The sequence below is a fragment of the Canis lupus genome, chromosome 13, assembly GCF_011100685.1.
Source record: "Canis lupus familiaris isolate Mischka breed German Shepherd chromosome 13, alternate assembly UU_Cfam_GSD_1.0, whole genome shotgun sequence".
NCBI lineage: Eukaryota > Metazoa > Chordata > Mammalia > Carnivora > Canidae > Canis > Canis lupus.
Window position 1 is genome coordinate 12928312 of NC_049234.1, and position 18647 is coordinate 12946958.

Genomic DNA, 18647 nt, shown 5'->3' on the forward strand with positions numbered 1-18647 from the left:
GATAATTACTTACGATGAATGACATTTCATTGTTATAGGAAGTCTTTAATTTAAAAGTAGATCTAAAATATTTTGTCAAAGTATCTGGGAATATATAATTAAGGTCTTTAAAAGAAGAGAAACAAAATTAGTAAAAATATAGGGTTGCTTTTTTTTGTAATGGCAAGTATTCATTTTCTTTCTTATTTACAAAAATTTCACATTTTGCAATACACAGTTTCATGGTAAATCAAAATTACAAGCTTTTTTTAATGTAATCATCTCATTTGCTGAATTATTTGAACACCATCTATACTTTAAAAAAAATCGTTTAGCCAGTAGAGAGGTCTCAACAATTAAATAATTCCAAGCTAATTACATTCTTTTGTCCAAGTATATTTTACCTTAACTAAAAATGAAGGAAGACCAGAAATAAGAATATTTAGGATCATTAAAATCTTAAAATTAAAGCTTTGGGCAGTAACGTTAAATTACTATTTGAATAGCATTATTTTTGTACATTTAAGAAATAAAATAATAACTCACTTGAAAACTGAATTGCAAATCCAGATTTGCTGATATAAAAATCTGTGTCAAACTGGATGGTTACTATGTTGAGAGTGCTATGGATTCCTTCAGGAATAAGAGATCCACTAATTTCCTTTAGGAGCATCTCATTTTCTGGTGGGCCATCCCAAACTCGAAGTATATCATGTGATGCTTCCGTATCAAAAGCAAGAAACTGTAGGCTGTGGGAGAACCACATTTCTCTGTTTGATTATTTTAAAAATGGATTCAGTTTAAAAAAAAATAAAAATAAAAGTAAACATGGATTCAGTTTTAAATAAAGAATATAACAAATATATGTCTTTGATTTTATTAGATATTTTTATTCTATCAGATAAAAAATGAACTATGTAAACAGCACATATAAACTTAATACATATTTTTTGAACAGTATAATTTGGTTTTCTAAAATATGATTGGAAGTACTATTATTTCACCTTTGCAAATTACAGAAACTTCAGATATACATTCTTTTCTGTGTTCATGAGTTTTAACTGTAGCCACATTAGGTGACACTTATGGAATACACACCAGGCACTGATGGAGGATCTAGTACACGTCAGGCACTGCAAAAAGCATTACATATATTTTCTTTGTTAAATTGTTACAATGACCCAGTGAAGCAGGAAGGTATTTTATCTAAAATCTATAAGCGTGGTGAATGGAGTTGAGACAGATTAAATAAAATTGCCCATAGGGTAGCAAAGTCATGAATTGAACTTAAATTTTCTGACACCATAGTATGTATTTTTACCAACATTTCAAGTTTGTTTGTTTTATCAGAATCAAAATGAAGTTATTCCAGGAAAGCAAGAATTAGTTCATATTAAAAAAAATCAATCAATGCATTTCATCACAATGATAGGTTTAAGGAAAATAAATTACACGAACATCTCAAGATATACAGAAAAAGTATTTTTTAAAAATTCAACATTATAATTACACCCAGTCATCTAAAAGGGAAGTTTCTTAATGTGAAATAAAAAGTAATGTCTACCCAACACTACCCCTCTCAAATGTAGAAAAAATAAACAAAAAAACTGTTTCATGTTAAATCAGCTTTATATCTAATCTAGACAAAATTAGTGTTTGATATTTTTTGTGGCCAATGCCAAAAATTAGAAATCCAATTATTACAACATGCTCAATTCTCTCTACATATATCACATTCATCTTTGATATGTGAATAGTTATAGCTTTAAATTGGTGTTGCAATTTAATATCAAATATTGTTCTGTAATTTAAAAAAAATTCCAGAATTCTATTGACTTTAACATTTTCAATTTTGCTAATTCTAATACTAAATAAAACAATGTATGATCTATGCTAAAGAAAAACAGTCTGAGGACTGATCTGGAGTAGGCTATTTTGAGTTCTGCAAATTCCCTTGCAAAAGTTATATACCAGTTCATACTGAACAATTCGTGGAGTGTACCTCTTAGCATGTTATATGAAGGATAATATTTGTTTTCTATAACCACCTTCACCACCCAGAAACCTGTCTGAAATTTCGTTATATAAAACAGCAATTCTTAAAGTCATTGTTTTGGGAGTGATAATACACCAATTAGCTCAGATTTGTCCCAAGAGGAGGCTTTACTTGTTCATTTATTAATCTGCTCCCAGTCATAACCATAATAGTTAAACTAGGATTTAGAGAATATGATAGCCTTGGAAATCTGACTGGTGTTGTTTTTTCATCTAAGGGCTGATAATGTGAAGAACTGTGAGCCACCTAACTAAACTCAGCAGGAAAGGGGAATCCGAATGGTTAAAGAGGCAGAGAGTTTATGCTCTAGAGATATGCCTAAAGCCAGGGAGACAGAGTATTATTGATTCCCCTTCTATTCTTATTTCTTCCAAATGTTCATGAAGCTGAACTTACAATAGTGGCCTGCACAACTTTGTATTCTGAGCAAAACGGTGGACTTGGCATCTTGAATCATCAAGAATTGAAAGATTAAAGTATCAAAGAAGCATAAAAAAATTCCTAATCTCTGTGATCTATTAAAACTGTGAAAAGCTTCCCTCTAGGGGTTATATGAGCTATGATGGTGACCCATAAACAAGAAAGCATGCTTCTGGATACTTTTCATACTTTAAACAGATAAAAATCATATTCTTCTTTGCCAAGGCTAAAAACATCGAAAAATCTTGATGCTTGATGTTATATATTGACACTGATCAGAAATTTCAGATTCCCTAGTGATTTTGAGAAAATGAAATCCATTTACCTGACAATGTTTCCTGGATCTACCTCAATCATCCACATGCAACGCAGATTATTGTCATATGGGAAGGGATAACCAGGAGATAAGATTCTTCCCGACGATTCTCCTTTAAAACGACCTCCACATTCAGCTATAGAAAAATAATTAGAAGTTAAGTCATGATTTAATGCCGATCTTTTTGCAAAGCAATTGACGAATTTCTCATTTATATCTATTTGCACCTTACGGAAAATAAGAACTGATCATCCCTCATCTTAAAACAAGACATTTGTACATACTTTCTCAGATTAATGTATTAATGTATTGATCGAAGCAAAAATATATTACAATAAAGCAAAGTCTCAAGTTAGGTCACATAAAAGATAGTAAAATTAACCTAATTAGGGAATAAAAAAAGGACATACTAAAAAATTCTGACTTTAGGCATTCAAAGATTTTAAGATGTGTTATTAAATAATGATAATTTGAAGAGGGGAAACAGATGGCAAGCTGCTCACTGCTCCTTGGTTGTGGTCTGAATAATTCATCATCTTGCTACCCCACCTCTGAGAAAAACTAATCTTTACTGCGGTCCCTCAGGCCTTCTAAATTTCATTGTCCTTTTATTCCCCTTTAAATCACTCTAAACTCTTTCCCTTTTAACCTCCCAAAAGTCAAAGTGGCATTTTTATTAGATTTCTCACTTCAGTAAAATCTAGTTTAGTTTTCTTTAATGGGCCCCTAAATTTTATAAAACTCATCAAATTAAAAATGTTAAGTATTGTCATACAATATATATATATTTTAATCTTTTGGAGGATTTCCTTTCCATTTCAATGCTATTTTATATATTGGGATGTCTGGAGAGGTTTTACGTCAGTAAAGAGATCATCTAGAAAGAGCTCTCTGTATTGAAGACAAGAGAAACTGTGTAGCAGTTGGCATATTGTCCTACATCTTTAAACCCTAGAAACAAAAATAATGCTCTGTTAACACATAGCACATTTGAAATTTCTCCAGATTATTTCCTACAAAAACAAAAACAAAACATTTTACTTTTTGCTTAAATATATGAAGGTGCTTCTTTTTTTTGTTTTTGTTTTAAGATTTTATTTATTTATTCATAAGAGACACAGAGAGAGAGAGAGGCAGAGACACAGGCAGAGGGAGAAGCAGGCTCCATACAGGAAGCCTGACATGGGACTCGATCCTGGGTCTCCAGGATCACACCCTGGGGCTGAAGGCAGGCGCTAAACCGCTGAGCCACCCAGACTGCTCTGAAGGTGCTTCTATATTGTTTTTCTTGTACTCTGTACTGTTTCTATCTTACATCCAATGGCTGAATTAAGCTTCTTGGGGTGCTTTGTTTTGTTTTGTTTTTATTATTGGAGCAAAGACAGTCAATGACAAACTTTGAGCATTTGGAAGAGACCTAATAACAACTGAATGTAATGGTTCAAATGTATAGGCACTATTAACATAGACAAATTTATTTCAAAGATTTTTTTTACATATTATATTTCACTCCATTCTAATGATTAATGTGTCAACGTGGTTAGGCTGTAGGACCCAGTTATACAATCAAACACTAATGTAGGTATTGATGTGGAAGTATTTATAGATGTGGTTAACATCTATAATTAGTTGAATTTAGTAAAATAAATTATCCTTTGATAATATGGGTAGGCTTCATCTAGTCATTTGGAAGGCCTTAAGAGCAAAAACTGAGTTTTCTAAGAAAAAAGAAATTCTCCTTCAAAATTGCAACATTGACAACTGCCTGAGTTTCCACCCTTTTGACTTTCCCTATGGATTTTGGACTTGTCAGTTCCCACAACATTAGAATCAAATCCTTAAAATAAATAAATCTCTTAGATCAATCAATCAATCAATTGACTGATCTAGATTTAGATATTCTACTGATCCTATTTCACTGGTGAATGTTGACAGATACACATAGTCATAGAGGACTAAGCAATTTTATTTTGTATTGCAACATTAATTTATAATAACAAATTTGTTATTTTTAATGTAAATAATAAAATATCAATATTTGAGATGTCGCTATCCCTTGTTTAGATATTTCTCATTTTTTAACAAAAATTTTGTTGGATAACCTTACACTATGTAACTAAGTTTTTACATAATTTCTTTAGAACTTATCACTATTATGGCATACATTTACTAGGAGAACAGATTTGATATTTCATTTCTCCAGACTAATTTTTAATCAGTTAAAGGTCAAACTGGAGTTTTGTGTACTGTGTTGTACCTTGAATTTAAACATTATCTTTTTCTCCATACTTCTTTTCTACAAATTTTACCTGGCATTTTGACTTCAAATGAACGAGTGAGATATGCCATAGCTCTAGAGTTCATATTCTAACAGAAGGCATATGTTTGCAATATAAAAATGAAATAGTGTTTAAAGAAGGTATATAGGTTAAATCCTCCTGGCTATGATGTTTCAAAAATTATTTGATCCATGTATAAGCTTCAAAAATATAATTACTTAGAGATAATCCATATAATAGAGAAAAAGTTTCTTATTTGAGAAAGGCAAATATATAGCCAGAATAGATATTTAAGGTTAGTGAGCACAAAAAATTATGATCTTAGGCCAGGTGGCAAAGTTATTAATTGTTGCCAGTAGAGAACACCATCTAAAATAGAATTTCATTTTCTGTTATCATGGAAATCATCAGCGTGACACATCATGTATCCAACTATTTTCAGCTGTTATTCCTTACAATTCGTCATTAAAAATAGAAAAAAAAAGTTTACCTTTCTCATGAAGCCTTGAGCAGTATCAAGTCACTAAGCTGTTGTTGTTGTTGTTGTTTTAAAGCTTTATTTATTTATTTTAGAGAGAAAGAGAGAGGGACTGGTGAAGTGGGTCAGAGGGAGACTGTAAGCAAACTCTGAGCCAAGCCCTCAGAGGGCTGGATCTCAAGATCCTGAGACCACGGACCTGAGTTGAAACCAAGAGTCAGATGCTCAACCTCTTGTGCCAGGCAGACGCCCCTGAAATCACTTAAGTTTTGACTTTGGAGATTTGTAAATATAAAGTGCATTGATTCGTTATGAACAGAATTAAAATCTTCTGATCACAAGCCATATGTCCTTTTGTTTACATAAAATCTTTTAAAAAGAAAAATGTTTTAGCTTGGTTCAACATATATAGAAAATATATAATTTTTAACATAAATTGCTTTGTGATTTTAAGGACAGCATAGAAAATCAGGATTACAAGTTTATAGTTTTGTGCAATTGCAATCCTTATTGCTTTTCTAAATATACTTCATATTCACATCAAAGAATACAACCTTAGAAAGAATTAATCAGTACTATATTTTTCTCATAACTAATGCCAATGGGCTGACCATTGGTCATATTCCAGAATCCTAAGCTTTGCCAATTTAGGTTGATTATTATTTCAGATATTACTTTCCTAATCTATCCAAAATCAGATGCCATCTGAAAAGAAAGGCCTATGATTGCATTTTGGTTACATAAAAACATATTTGCTTCCTATGTGAACCAATGTTTCAATAAACCAACAGAGGTCTTGTGGCATCAAAAACACCATGCAATTATTTGCAAGGCCTTTAATTACTGGAATTTCCTTTTTTTTTTTTTTTTTATACTTGCTTTCTAGCAAGTTTTGTGGAGATTCCTATGTTAATCATATCAACTAACAAAGACAGAAATTTGGAACGTTTAAGTTTGGAACTTAGAACGTGTTAATTTCCAAACACATCAATTTATATGTATTAAGGATGTGCAATATTTAGATATCAGTTATACTTAATAAAGTGGTTACGTTTTTTATGTTTAGTACAATTTTTTAAAATATTTTATTTATTTATTCATGATAGCTGTCTATCATATAGACAGAGAGAGAGAGAGAGAGAGGCAGAGACACAGGCAGAGGGAGAAGCAGGCTCCATGCCGGGAGCCTGATGTGGGACTCGATCCCGGGACTCCAGGATTGTGCCCCGGGTCAAAGGCAGGTGCTAAACCGCTGAGCCACCCAGGGATCCCCTGTTTAGTACAATTTTATGCATATGGGCCTAATGCAGAAAGGATTTGTGCCTCCATCAATATCAAGAAATAAGAATGGCTAAAGAGTAGCTGCACGTTTGTTACCTATTAAGGAGTCAGTGTTTTGTTAAAATGTTTCCTTCTGGTCCAATATTCCAGCCTGACACCTATTTGATCTTTCCAGCAGGAAAAGAAAACAGAACAATCCCTTCCCCCTCCAAACCCCAGCATCTTTATCAATACTTTTCTGTCCATGCTCCTACTCATACATACCAGGTCATTCATTAATTGATCTATATATTGGTAGCACTCTGGCTGTGCAATGAGAACAGGATCAATTCTCTAGCTTCATGTAGGCAATATATCTGATGGCGCTTGCCTCTTCTTATTAAAATTAGTAAATTATGTTATGCTACATACACATAAGAAAAGCTTATGCTCTTACTTAGATTTTTGAAAAAGTATTTATAAAAGAAAGCCTTGAAGTTATTGAGAATGGCTCATTGTTTTTTCATCTAACTTGACCCCAGGGCAGGTGATAATTTTGTTTATGAAAACAAATCTAGTCAATATGATTCCGTAAATGTGTATGATAAGATAAGAATCTTAACATATTTTTGTAGGGAGGTACAAATTTTGTGTCAAGATAGGAGAAACTCCTTTCATGTTGTAAAAAAAAAAAAAAAAAAAAAAAAGTACACATCGATGAGCTTATGAAAAAGACCCTTTCACTTTCCATTAATTTCTTCTGACAAATCTGAGCTATGAACTCATTAACTTCCTGATTTAAGGTATGAGTTGTGGGTGGACAGATAAGATCATTTGAAAAGGTACAAGTGGATAAACTTTTATGTGGATAAAACTTCTAAAGAAATATTTATGAAAATATAAAATAGTATCCTACCAATACAGGAAGGCAGAGGATAGTCCCATGCTCTTCTCTCCCCTGTCATGCACTTGAGAAGGCTACTTCCATGAAGAGTGTAGCCTGGATTGCATCCATAAATAATAGTGCTACCAGCAAAGTGGCCTTGGTCACTGATCTTGTATCCGAATTGTGGAATGCCAGGATCCTCACAATGTGAAAGTTCAAAACCTGTGATAAGAATTCAAAATTATTAAAGGCAACATTTAACAGGAAGATTTAAAATTGTATAAGATCTTCTTCTACTGTTTTTAATATAATTACATACTTTTCCTAATTGTATTATTCTTACAATGTTTAATTTTGATAGTATATGGCAACGATAAAGAATTTTTTTGAAAATTAGAATTTGTTGTAATTTTATTGATTGATTGATTATAATTTTAAAATTTAGCAACAATACCATGATCTAGATAACTATATCATAACTTGTTATAGCACTGAGTTTCTTGCTTACTTCAAGTGAATTATTGCTCATGATAAATTCTGACCAATGTGACTACTAGGATCATACCATCAAAATTTTAAAATTCAAACAACATGTGAAACCTTAACTCTCCAATTAACAGGTATTTCCACTGCAAACATAACTGTAGAGTGCTTTACTATGATAGCATTGGAAGGCAATGATAGTCTCACATTGAAAGTATAGTTTTCAAGAGTTAATATAATAATAGTATTCAGATTAAAGAACTCTGAAGTTTTATATACTACCCTCTCCAAAAGAGTATAGCTTTCAAAAATATCTCACAGGAAAGCAAAAACAAAAACAAATCGAAGTTACATGTTATCATTCTCTGGTGCAAAGAAATCATTTTTGTGTTCAGCAGAGTTTGGGCTTTCTGTATGAATTTTGCTAGAAACTTGATTTCCTGAGGTAAGAGTAACCCTGGAGAAGTTAATTTACGACTAATTATACCAATGGTGAGAGAATGCTGGGGAGCTTTACCTGACTCCAGAGAGGAGGTTTATGTTTATACATTGAAGTGAAGGAGGCCCAGGACCTTACAGACATCTCTAGGTTATAATAACTCGAGACATGGGAGGTTAATCTGTCTCTTAGAGAAGCGTATTTATTTATGTGTTGTTATTATTATTACATTACTTAAATTATAATTGTTAATCTGTCTAGATCCAGAAGACCTTGTGTACATATACAGAATAAAGTCAATAAAAACAAATATTAAAAACCTAACAGTCATGGCAAAATTCACCATTAAGATTCTGAAATTACTAGAAAAGGATACTTTGTAATTTAAACCAAGTGTGATAGTAGTAATCAAAATCTAGTCTCCTTAGCTATGGAGTTCTTGTGTTTAATGTTTTACAAAGTGTATAAATGTAAGATAAATAATAGAATGAATGTGCCAAAGATAATTAGGTGTGATACACACCAGTTATAGCTTATGTGACTAGAGGACCATAGTGAATATTCTAAATAGCCTCATGAGATAGAAAAATCTGTGATTTCAAGGCAATGTTGGAGAAAAAGCAAACTTTTATATGTGTACATCATAGGATAAACAGAAAGATTCTCATCTCTTTTATAAGCACAGATCCTTGATCAAATTAATCTAGATTTGAACTAGAAAACAAAAAAGCATATATTAGCTCACATATGTCAAATCACTAATTTGCATCATTGACTTCCTAGAATGTCAAAACAGACATTAAATCACTAGAACTTGCACATCTCAAAGTACTAAATATATATAATAATTCAGTAAATTGAGGGATACATTAATTCTCAGAGAACATAAGAAGGCTTCCCTACTCTCTTCCTTAGGATCTTAGCCATTTTTTTTTTCCCACTAACTCATAGAATTACTTTGTACATTTTCATTATTTTGCAATTATTTGCTTCTGTTCTTTGTTTTTTCTATAGGGTTGAATTATTTCATTTTTTCCTCTTTCCACAGAGCATTCCTAGCACAAATTTTGGCACATATAATCATTTTTGTGAATGAATGTGGATTTTTAGAGGCAATTATCTCAAGGAGACAACTGAAAAAGAAACTAAAATAATGCTGAAGAGAAACTGATGTTTATGAAACAAAAAAATCTTCAATAATATCCTGTATGGATCAATTTGTGATAGTTCCATTTGGATGAAAATATGTTAAAATAAGGCAAATGTAAACAGCTTCAGAAACAGAGCCAAACAAGAAGTTAGAGTCGTTAACTCAAATCCCTACATATGCGAGATATAAAGGATACATGGTCAAAGCAAGTCAATCTTTCAAACACAGAAGCAAAAATGGCAGAAGCAGTAACTTTACATTTCCAGGACACATTACTTTGCATAGATCTGCATACTTAATAGTGCATATAGAGTGTCCTTGCTCAAAAAATTATAAGCTTGCATGTCTTTTACCAGACATAATATTCAGTTTATCATTCAAATTGCAGCCACTTCTGAGTTTTACCATATACCATTTATCAAAATAAAAATGGAAATCAACCTCTCTTTTCAAGGTTTATTACCAAATTCATCCTTCCTTAATTTGAATGTTCTGTAAATGTGGTTGGCAATTGCTGGTGATGAGGTAAAATGGAGATTTTTTTTTGTAAATTAAGATAATTTATAATACTTTGCATTGTAGATGAAAATGCACATGGACAATAGTATATAAGCTACAAAGCAAAACATAATTTCGTCCAATTTGGTAGAATTATTGTTGCTTATTCATAAATATTCAGATATGTCTTATCTTTATAGAAACATTCAGCTGCCAGTCTTTTCATTGAAAAGCTCAAATACTTGAAACTGACAATTAAATAAAAATGTGTATGAAAAATCACATATACTATAAATATTCACCATTCCTCATGAAACTTGATACTCTGATGAAATGAAAATTTCTAGAGCACAAAATGAACTGAAAATCTCCATTACCTAAATCCTTTCGGCTTAATGAATAACTTTTAAACTGAGATTTAATTCCTTTCCTGCCACAATTAGTGTCAGGATTTCTAATTTATTTTTAAGTCATTATTTGAAACCCACAAAAGAATACAAAGGATAACATAACAACTTCACTATCTGGCTCTATCAGATTCTAGTATCACAGTTGCTTCAGATTAATATTCATATTATTTCAGATTAGTTTTCAGATTAATATTCATATTGATTCATATTCACATAATATTATTAAGAAATAAGTATTATAAGACAAGCTAAAGCTCCTTTGTTTCCTTTCCAATTATTTTCTGAGATAGCAAATATTCTGAAATAGTGTATTATTCTCATACTTATCTTATACTCTATCACATACCTATATGCCTATAGAAAATACATAGTATGTTTTGTATTTATACATTTTTTAAGATATTTTTATTTGACAGAGAGAGAACGAGAGTGAACATGAGTGGGGGGAGGGGCAGAGGGATAGCAACAAGCAGACTCCCTGCTGAGTAGGGACCCTGAAAATGGGGCTTGATCCCAGGACCTTGAGATCATAACCTAAGCCAAAGTCATGCGCTTAACTAACTGAGCCAATCAGGTGCCCCACAAGTATTTTTACATTTTATAAATTATAAAAATATTTTAAAAATTCTTTTGAGACTGTATTATTGCCCAGCATTATATTTTAACCTTCAAACACATACACATCACACATATACATTTTATTCATTTTAACTACTCTGTGGCATTCCATTAGAAACATACTCCAAAATTGATTTATTTATTTTCCAACTGATGGGCATTTACATTGTTTCCAATTATGCCCTGCTACAAAAAGGCCATATTTTTTTTGGTCTCCTTTTGGACATGTTGCAAACATTACTATTCCATGTAGGGATCCAGAGTACATTTTGTCCTAAGATTTCATCAAAATCTGCTAATCTGTTATTTACCGTCTGCCTTAGCCTACTGAAAGATAAGTGGTTGAATTTCTACATCAACATAATTTCTGTGCAATTTATTTATGAGCAATAGCTGTGTATTCACATGGGGTAATGTCAGTCAGTAGAACACTAATATAATAAGGGACATGGCCTACAAATATAAATATTTGAAAACTCAGTCTTTGAATGTAAGTCAGCATTTCTGATGGAATTTAAAACAAGATCTTTATATGCTTTATTTTTTTTTGAAATTCAGTTAAAATGTAAATATGTATTTAATATTGCAAAAAGATACATTTTAGAGTATTTATTGCTGAGTGAATATATAGTAGTTGTACAGACCAAAAGAAAGAACTTCCAAATTGTTAAATAAGGAGAAAGGTTGTTAATAAGGGAATTGAGAAAGCATGTTGGCTAACTATGGTAAGGGATCATATCCATTCTGAAACTAAAAACAATTTGAAGTTTAAATTAAATTAAAAAACAATTTAAAGTTTAAATAATAATGCAAGGAGATAAATGAAGATTCTTCTACCATCATTTTCATCTATATGGAATTCTTTGGTGAATTTGAGTCATAATACTTTAGTAGAATATAAGAATTATATTTAATGTTAATCATTCAATTCTACTTAGGCTATGAATCTTGCAAGAACAAGTCTCATTTTAGAATTTTATTTATTTATTTATTTATTTATTTATTTATTATTTATATTTTAAGGATTTTATTTATTCATGAGAGAGGCAGAGACATAGGCAGAAGGAGAAGCAGACTCCCTTCGGGGAGCCTGATGCCAGAACCCAACCCCAGGACCCTGGAATCAAGCTCTGAGCCCAAGACAGAAGCTCAGCCACTGAGCCACCCAGGTGCTCCTAGAATTTTTTATATTTAAATGAGGATGTATACAAAGTAGAATGTCAACTTTGCCACTTTAAAATTTTCAATCAGGAAAAAAATGAATAATATTTGCAAGTAGGAAATTGTCCACAATGTGCAACACCTGTGATAATCCTCTTTGATTTAGTCATAATGAAGAAAATAATAGGAATAAAGAGAAGAAAGTATTAAAGGACTACACATTCCTTTATTCTTACTAGTCAATTTAATAAAAAAAGGTACACATTTATTCTTCACTAGTCAAACTCTATAAAACATATCAAACTCTGAAACCACAAACTTTATAAGAATGCTTTAAAAAAAAAAAAAAAAAAAAAAAAGAATGCTTTAAAAAGACAATCCTTTCAGTTTTGAGTATATAGAAGTTAAACATTTAAACAACCAAAAGTTTGTAGAAGTGATTGCTATGTGTTTCCAACTAGGGGAATATGAAATGTGGTAAAGAATCCTTTTCTTTTTTAATTGCTGATGCTCTAAATACTATGTATAAAGTTCTGAGTAGAGATCATTACTCACAGACTTTCCTATATTTTAATCTGTTAGGCATGAAAAAGTGAGTGATATTTTTAAATGTGCTAGTTTGTGTCTTGCACATCATACATTTGTACATCATTCTGGGATGGTGAGATTCAGCTTTGCCTGAACATTAATTTTTAATCATCAGCCATTTGGTATTTGGCCAAAATGTATAGTTGGTACATGCTAGAAACATCCAGGAATGGAATTTTACTAGACATTGCCAAATTACTCTCCTAGGTGACATTACCAACTTGCATTCCCCAAACTTAAAAGAGTTTCAGGTTCTTCAAATTGCCATCAGCACTTAGTATTGTAGAGCTTTTAAATTTTTAGTGACTTCATGAATGTGTAATAACATATTATTTTAGATTCAATTTTTATTTCTCAATTTCTATTAAGCATTTTTTTTTGGTTTGTTTACTGCCTACCCAAGGCTTCTTTAATGTGAAATTTTCTTTTTTTCTTCTTATTAATTTATAGGATACTTTTCTATAGAGTTTACATTTTTCTGTTACATATATTGTAAATATTTTCTAAAATAGCTCATCTTTTTACTTTGTTTATGGTGTGTTTTGCTATAGAGGCATTTAAAATATGTATGACGACTGGGAGTTGTTCAGGAAAATACAAGCCACTTAGATACTTTGAATTGCTAATATCTCATACAAGGAATAGATACATCTTTATTCCTATTATATTGAGGGGAAAATATAAGAAATGAAGACAGAATGAAGGTCAGAACCCCTGCTGGGCTTTTCAGGAAATCCTGGAATTCAGGGAAGTTGCTGCCTCTAAAACCACCTGCTAGCACCACACACCTGTCTGTGGTGCCATAGACAATAATGGCTTCTCCATCCATTCCACATCTTGGCTCTCACAGGATTGCCTTTAACTGGCAGAATCTAAGTAGAGATCTTCGCTAACCAGAGTATGGGAAATACAGTTGCCAGGTTTTTAGTCCTTACACTTCAGGGAATTGCTTAGAAGGGCAGAGATGCTACTGACTATTGATAGATTTTTGCTTGTATTCTTGTTTTAGAAATCTTACTCCACCTTAAAGACATAGCTATCCTAGGCCCGGTTTTTTCTCTAAATATTTTAATGTTTTGATACTCACATATAAGTCTTCAATCCTCCAGAAATTAATTTTTATGTAAAGAGTAAATTAGTAGGTCTTTAGATATTTAAGTTCAAAATTTGTAAAGCTTTTGGAATGTCAAACTTATAAAAATGACAGTGACTATTCCGTCATTCTACTATGAAGAACTATCTAATATTGCCTATGTAACTGACAGATAATCAAGAAATATCTAATATTTTAGTTAGAATATCTTATATTACATAATGCAGCATTCACTAGTACTTCCTTTATTACCTGGTTAATTCCAAGTTTTAAAGAGTAAAGGAAATGCCAAATGCATCTGGTTAGTGCTTTATAGGACATAGAACCACATAGAATAAATATGTTGCTTCCTTGTAATTTACTTATTCTCTACTTGCATTTACATTAAATAATTATATCCAAAGAATAAAGTTAGAGTTAATAAGTCATCTGATTATTTTTCATGATTAACACTGCCAACAACATACTGGTAATTATATTAAAGAGTTTAAATAAAGATAATTTACTATGTATTTATAGGGTTAGTGCACAGGAGGCATCACAAATTAGCTAATGTCTTTCATTAATTTGGATATAAAATTTGAAATGGGCATGTTCCATGTGGATTATTGAATCATTTCAAGCAACAAGACTGGAAGGCCATAAGGGTCCAAATATAGCTGAACTTTTCCCTTGGGAAAATGAACATTTCTCCAACAGGCTTTTTAGTAAATTAACTGTGCAGAGGTGATAACAAGAGACCCACAAATAGTGTCTAATGGTTGGGCATCAGGGACATTTACCAGATCAGCTTTTGAGAAGACAATGCTATAATTCATCCAAAAAGGTGTGATTTAGTTCTGTAATGGATGGTTGTTTAAAATACTCAATTACTTTCTACTGAGTGAAAGTGGGATAACTACAAATGAATAGAGCTAAAAGAATCTGCAACAAAGCATAACTTCAAGAAATAAAATCTAAAGATTACACAAACAACATAAAAGACACTAGGTCCAAGTTAGTTCCTCATTGTAAGTTTAGCCAGTAAGAAACCTTTCTGAGTCTCAGGCATAAAATGACAAAAGTGTCTTTGGAAAGAATTGCATTTACTTTTTAAAATATCTTTTGCTTTTACATTTACATTAACAATTAAAAATAATAAATCTATGGAATTTCAAATATAAAATATCCCAAACTTGGGTTGGAGATAATGTAGTATGATGAGTAAGAGGCAGAGCCCTTCAGTCCAATTTCCATATCTGTACTTAATAGCTATGCGATCTTGGGCAAGTAGCAACACTCTTCTGAGCTTCGTTTTCCTTTTTTTCTAACTGAAGATAATAATACCTTCCTCATAAGTTTATGTCTTATAACTAGGAGATAGTAGATAAATGTTAGCTATTATTTTTTAACTCTAATAGTTAAAGATATGATAATGTTGAAAGGTTTCTCTGCATCTTTTAAATAAAACCCAAACCCTTCACTATAGTCCACCTCACTGCTGTCTAGCTTCCACTTTTTTCATTTTGTCCCATTTTCCTTGCTCATTCAGTTGTAGACACACAACTCAAGCTCAGGCCTCTCTTAAGCCTTTGCACAAAATGCTCTCTTTTTTTCTGGCACCCTCTGCCCACAGATCTGTGTGTGGTTGTACCTTCTTATAATTCCAATATCAACTCAAGGAATACCTCTTCTGAGATGGAGTCCCTGAACAAGCTAGCTATAGTAGCCCCGTCTCCTATACTATCTCTCCTATTGACCAGTTAGAAATTATTACTAAATGCAGTTCTCTCATCCTGTGTTCCTGTCTTTCTTTTCTGTCATTTCCCTCTAAAAAGTTAGCTCCATATGGGCAGGAACTTTGTATTATTCATTGTTCTCTTTATCCCCAGGGCATAAAACATTCCAGAAGGCAAAGACAAACTATGTTTCAATGAATAATTTCCACAAAAAAATGTAATTACAGTATAGGAATAAAAGAGAAGAAAAGACATATGACCAAAGAGAAATGGCATTTCTACAACTTGGTCTTCAGTGAGAAAAATTCAGTGTAAGACACCAGATTTACAAATGCCTTCTTGAAATGTGCATTGAGGGGCTGAGGAACTCTGGTTGGGGTATCCTATCAGGTTTTGCCGAGTTCTATTATAGAGTGATCCAGTGCAGAGTGATGTTTTAAGAAGGATACTATATTGATATTTTAGTTTCTGATCTGTTCTTCCAACTTTAGAAGGAGATAGTAATTTTCTCTCCCTTTACTCCCCTTCTCCCTCAAGGAAATGCAGCTATGCCTTTAGGGGTTGCAGGGAAATTGGCGACTAATTTGTGTTGTAAAATATGCCTCTCTATATCTTTTTGGGGTAAGTTTCAGATTTCTCCAGGGCAAGAATAGTTGATAGCCATTATTTTGAAAAGAATGGAAGAATAGCCTGACTCAATGAGGGAGTTAATTCTGAGAAGCTGAGTAGTGATTGATTCCCTAACGGTAGTTAAGATTTAACAAAGTTTTATCATGCCATTTTATTCTCAACCAGTGTAGCTATCTAGGATTCATTTTGTTTTTGTTCTTTTAAAAAAGATTTTATTTATTTATTCATGAGACACACACACAGGGAAAGGCAGAGACATAGGCAGAGGGCGAAGCAGGCTCCATGCAGGGAGCCTGATGTGGGGCTCAATCCTGGGACTCCAGGATCACACCTTGGACCAAAGGCAGGGGCTAAACTGCTGAGCCAACCAGGGATCCCTCATCTTTTGCCTTATATGAGAAAAACAAATCCCGGTTACTTAGGCTATGGTCAAGTTTTCCATTACCTGAAACCAAAAGCAACATCTCAACTACTGTTTCCACTGGTCCGTTTGCTACTCTTAATGATTCTATAATGAATGGGCCAATAAGACAGTTGAAATAAGGCTCAGTTGGTTAAGCATCTCCCTTCAGCCCAGGTCATGGTTGGGGGGTCCTGGGATGGAGCCTCTGCTCAGTGGGGAGTCTGCTTCTCCCTCTGCCCACCCTCCTTCTTATGATCTCTCTCTCTCTTTCTCATTCTCTTTGTCTTGAATAAATAAATAAAATTTAAAAAAAAGATAGTTGAAATAAAATGCACCTTAAAAAGTTCTGTCCTAAAATATTTCCTCATTTTTATCTCAGCCAAACGTGTTTCTCTCCAACCTAAAAATGAAAAAAACAAAAAACAAAAAACAAAAAACCAGGCAACCACACAAGTCAACAAAATAGACAATAGAAAGAGAGAGAATGACTATCATTAGATAGGATACACGTCGTTAGATAAGTGTGGTCATAAAAGGCCTGTTTGTGCTCACACTATAATTGTGAGGAGCTAGGCAAGTGTGATTTAATCCAAATTGGAATATTTGCTGTATTTGCCTTGAATGTGCTTAACATGGTCTTTCTAGTCCCTGTGCCTTTTCTCATCTTATTCTCTTTTTGCCTGGTATACACCACACCATTTCTTTTTGTGACCCACCAACACAACCTTGAATACCACCTCATTCGTGAATCCTTACTTGATCTGCCCAAGAGCCAATTTGTGTCTCTAATTCTTCCCTTTCTGTCTTTAATTCTCATGATGGGAATCCTGGGAACCCTCTATGTCACAAAAGGTTCTCTCAGATGTTTCAGAGGCAAAGTTCGGATAATTATAAGGAGGAACACAACACAGAATGGCAGGGTGGAATTAGATTTAGAAATCACCAGATACAAGGATTCATACACAAAAACATGGGCCGTTACATTTTTCCTCATGTTTGGGCACCTTAGCAAATTCTCTTATGTTCAAAAATTAATTACTATCTCTATGGAGTTTATGAATATTTAAAATATGTGCCCTTGTAGAATCTTCTTCTACAACACAAAAGCATTTTATAAAATCAGTATTCAGACCGCACATTAATTTACTAAGATATGTGAAGAGATGCAACTGAAGTAAAACTGACTAAAGACATTACGAGAGGAAATGGCCCCCTGAAGAAGCATGCATAATATGCTTGCAAAAAAGTGTAAAGATAGTACAGTGTGATACTGTACTGTTAAATTAGTTGAGAACATAAACTACTGCAAAAGAAATGTTAAAAAGTAAGCTAACTCTGCCTAAAGGAGTCAGGGTAAGCACTAGTGGGGAAATATCAAAGATGAGTCTTAAAGTTCAAAGGCTCAGTGGATGCTTCAGTTGGGGGCACACCAATAACAATTGTTAACCTGGAAGGGAAAGCAGCCTGGCACAAGTGCTATGGCTGGAAATGAAAACATATTTGGAGGATGGGAATAAATTTTTGTCAAAGCTAGAAATTTGTGATTAGCTATTAAGGTAATTTCAGATATGTAGAAAGATTGCCATTGTCAGAATCAGAAGTAACACCTTGGAACAATTACAATTAATGACAGATGTGTTACTACTTCCAAGACCCTCTCCAAAAGGGGTTCAGAATACAGCTGTTGTTTCAGAAAATCAGGGAACCCTTCACTGACCTGGTGATATCCACAGACAACTTGGAAGTAGGCTATATATTTTGGTTCCAGATCTGAGATGGAAA

At 32.8% G+C, this 18647-nt stretch overlaps 1 protein-coding gene across 2 annotated transcripts in view; it reads right to left on the reverse strand.

Annotated features, from left to right (window-relative positions):
* The window catches only part of CSMD3 (CUB and Sushi multiple domains 3), a 1311859-nt gene that overhangs the window by 292150 nt on the left and 1001062 nt on the right, over positions 1-18647 (reverse strand). For both annotated transcript variants that reach the window (XM_038555367.1, XM_038555366.1), the window contains 3 exons: positions 7705-7896; positions 2781-2907; positions 526-728 (listed from right to left, as the gene is read on the reverse strand). In XM_038555367.1, coding sequence (XP_038411295.1) covers positions 526-728; positions 2781-2907; positions 7705-7896 — 522 coding nt within the window. The remainder of the gene's footprint in view (positions 1-525; positions 729-2780; positions 2908-7704; positions 7897-18647) is intronic.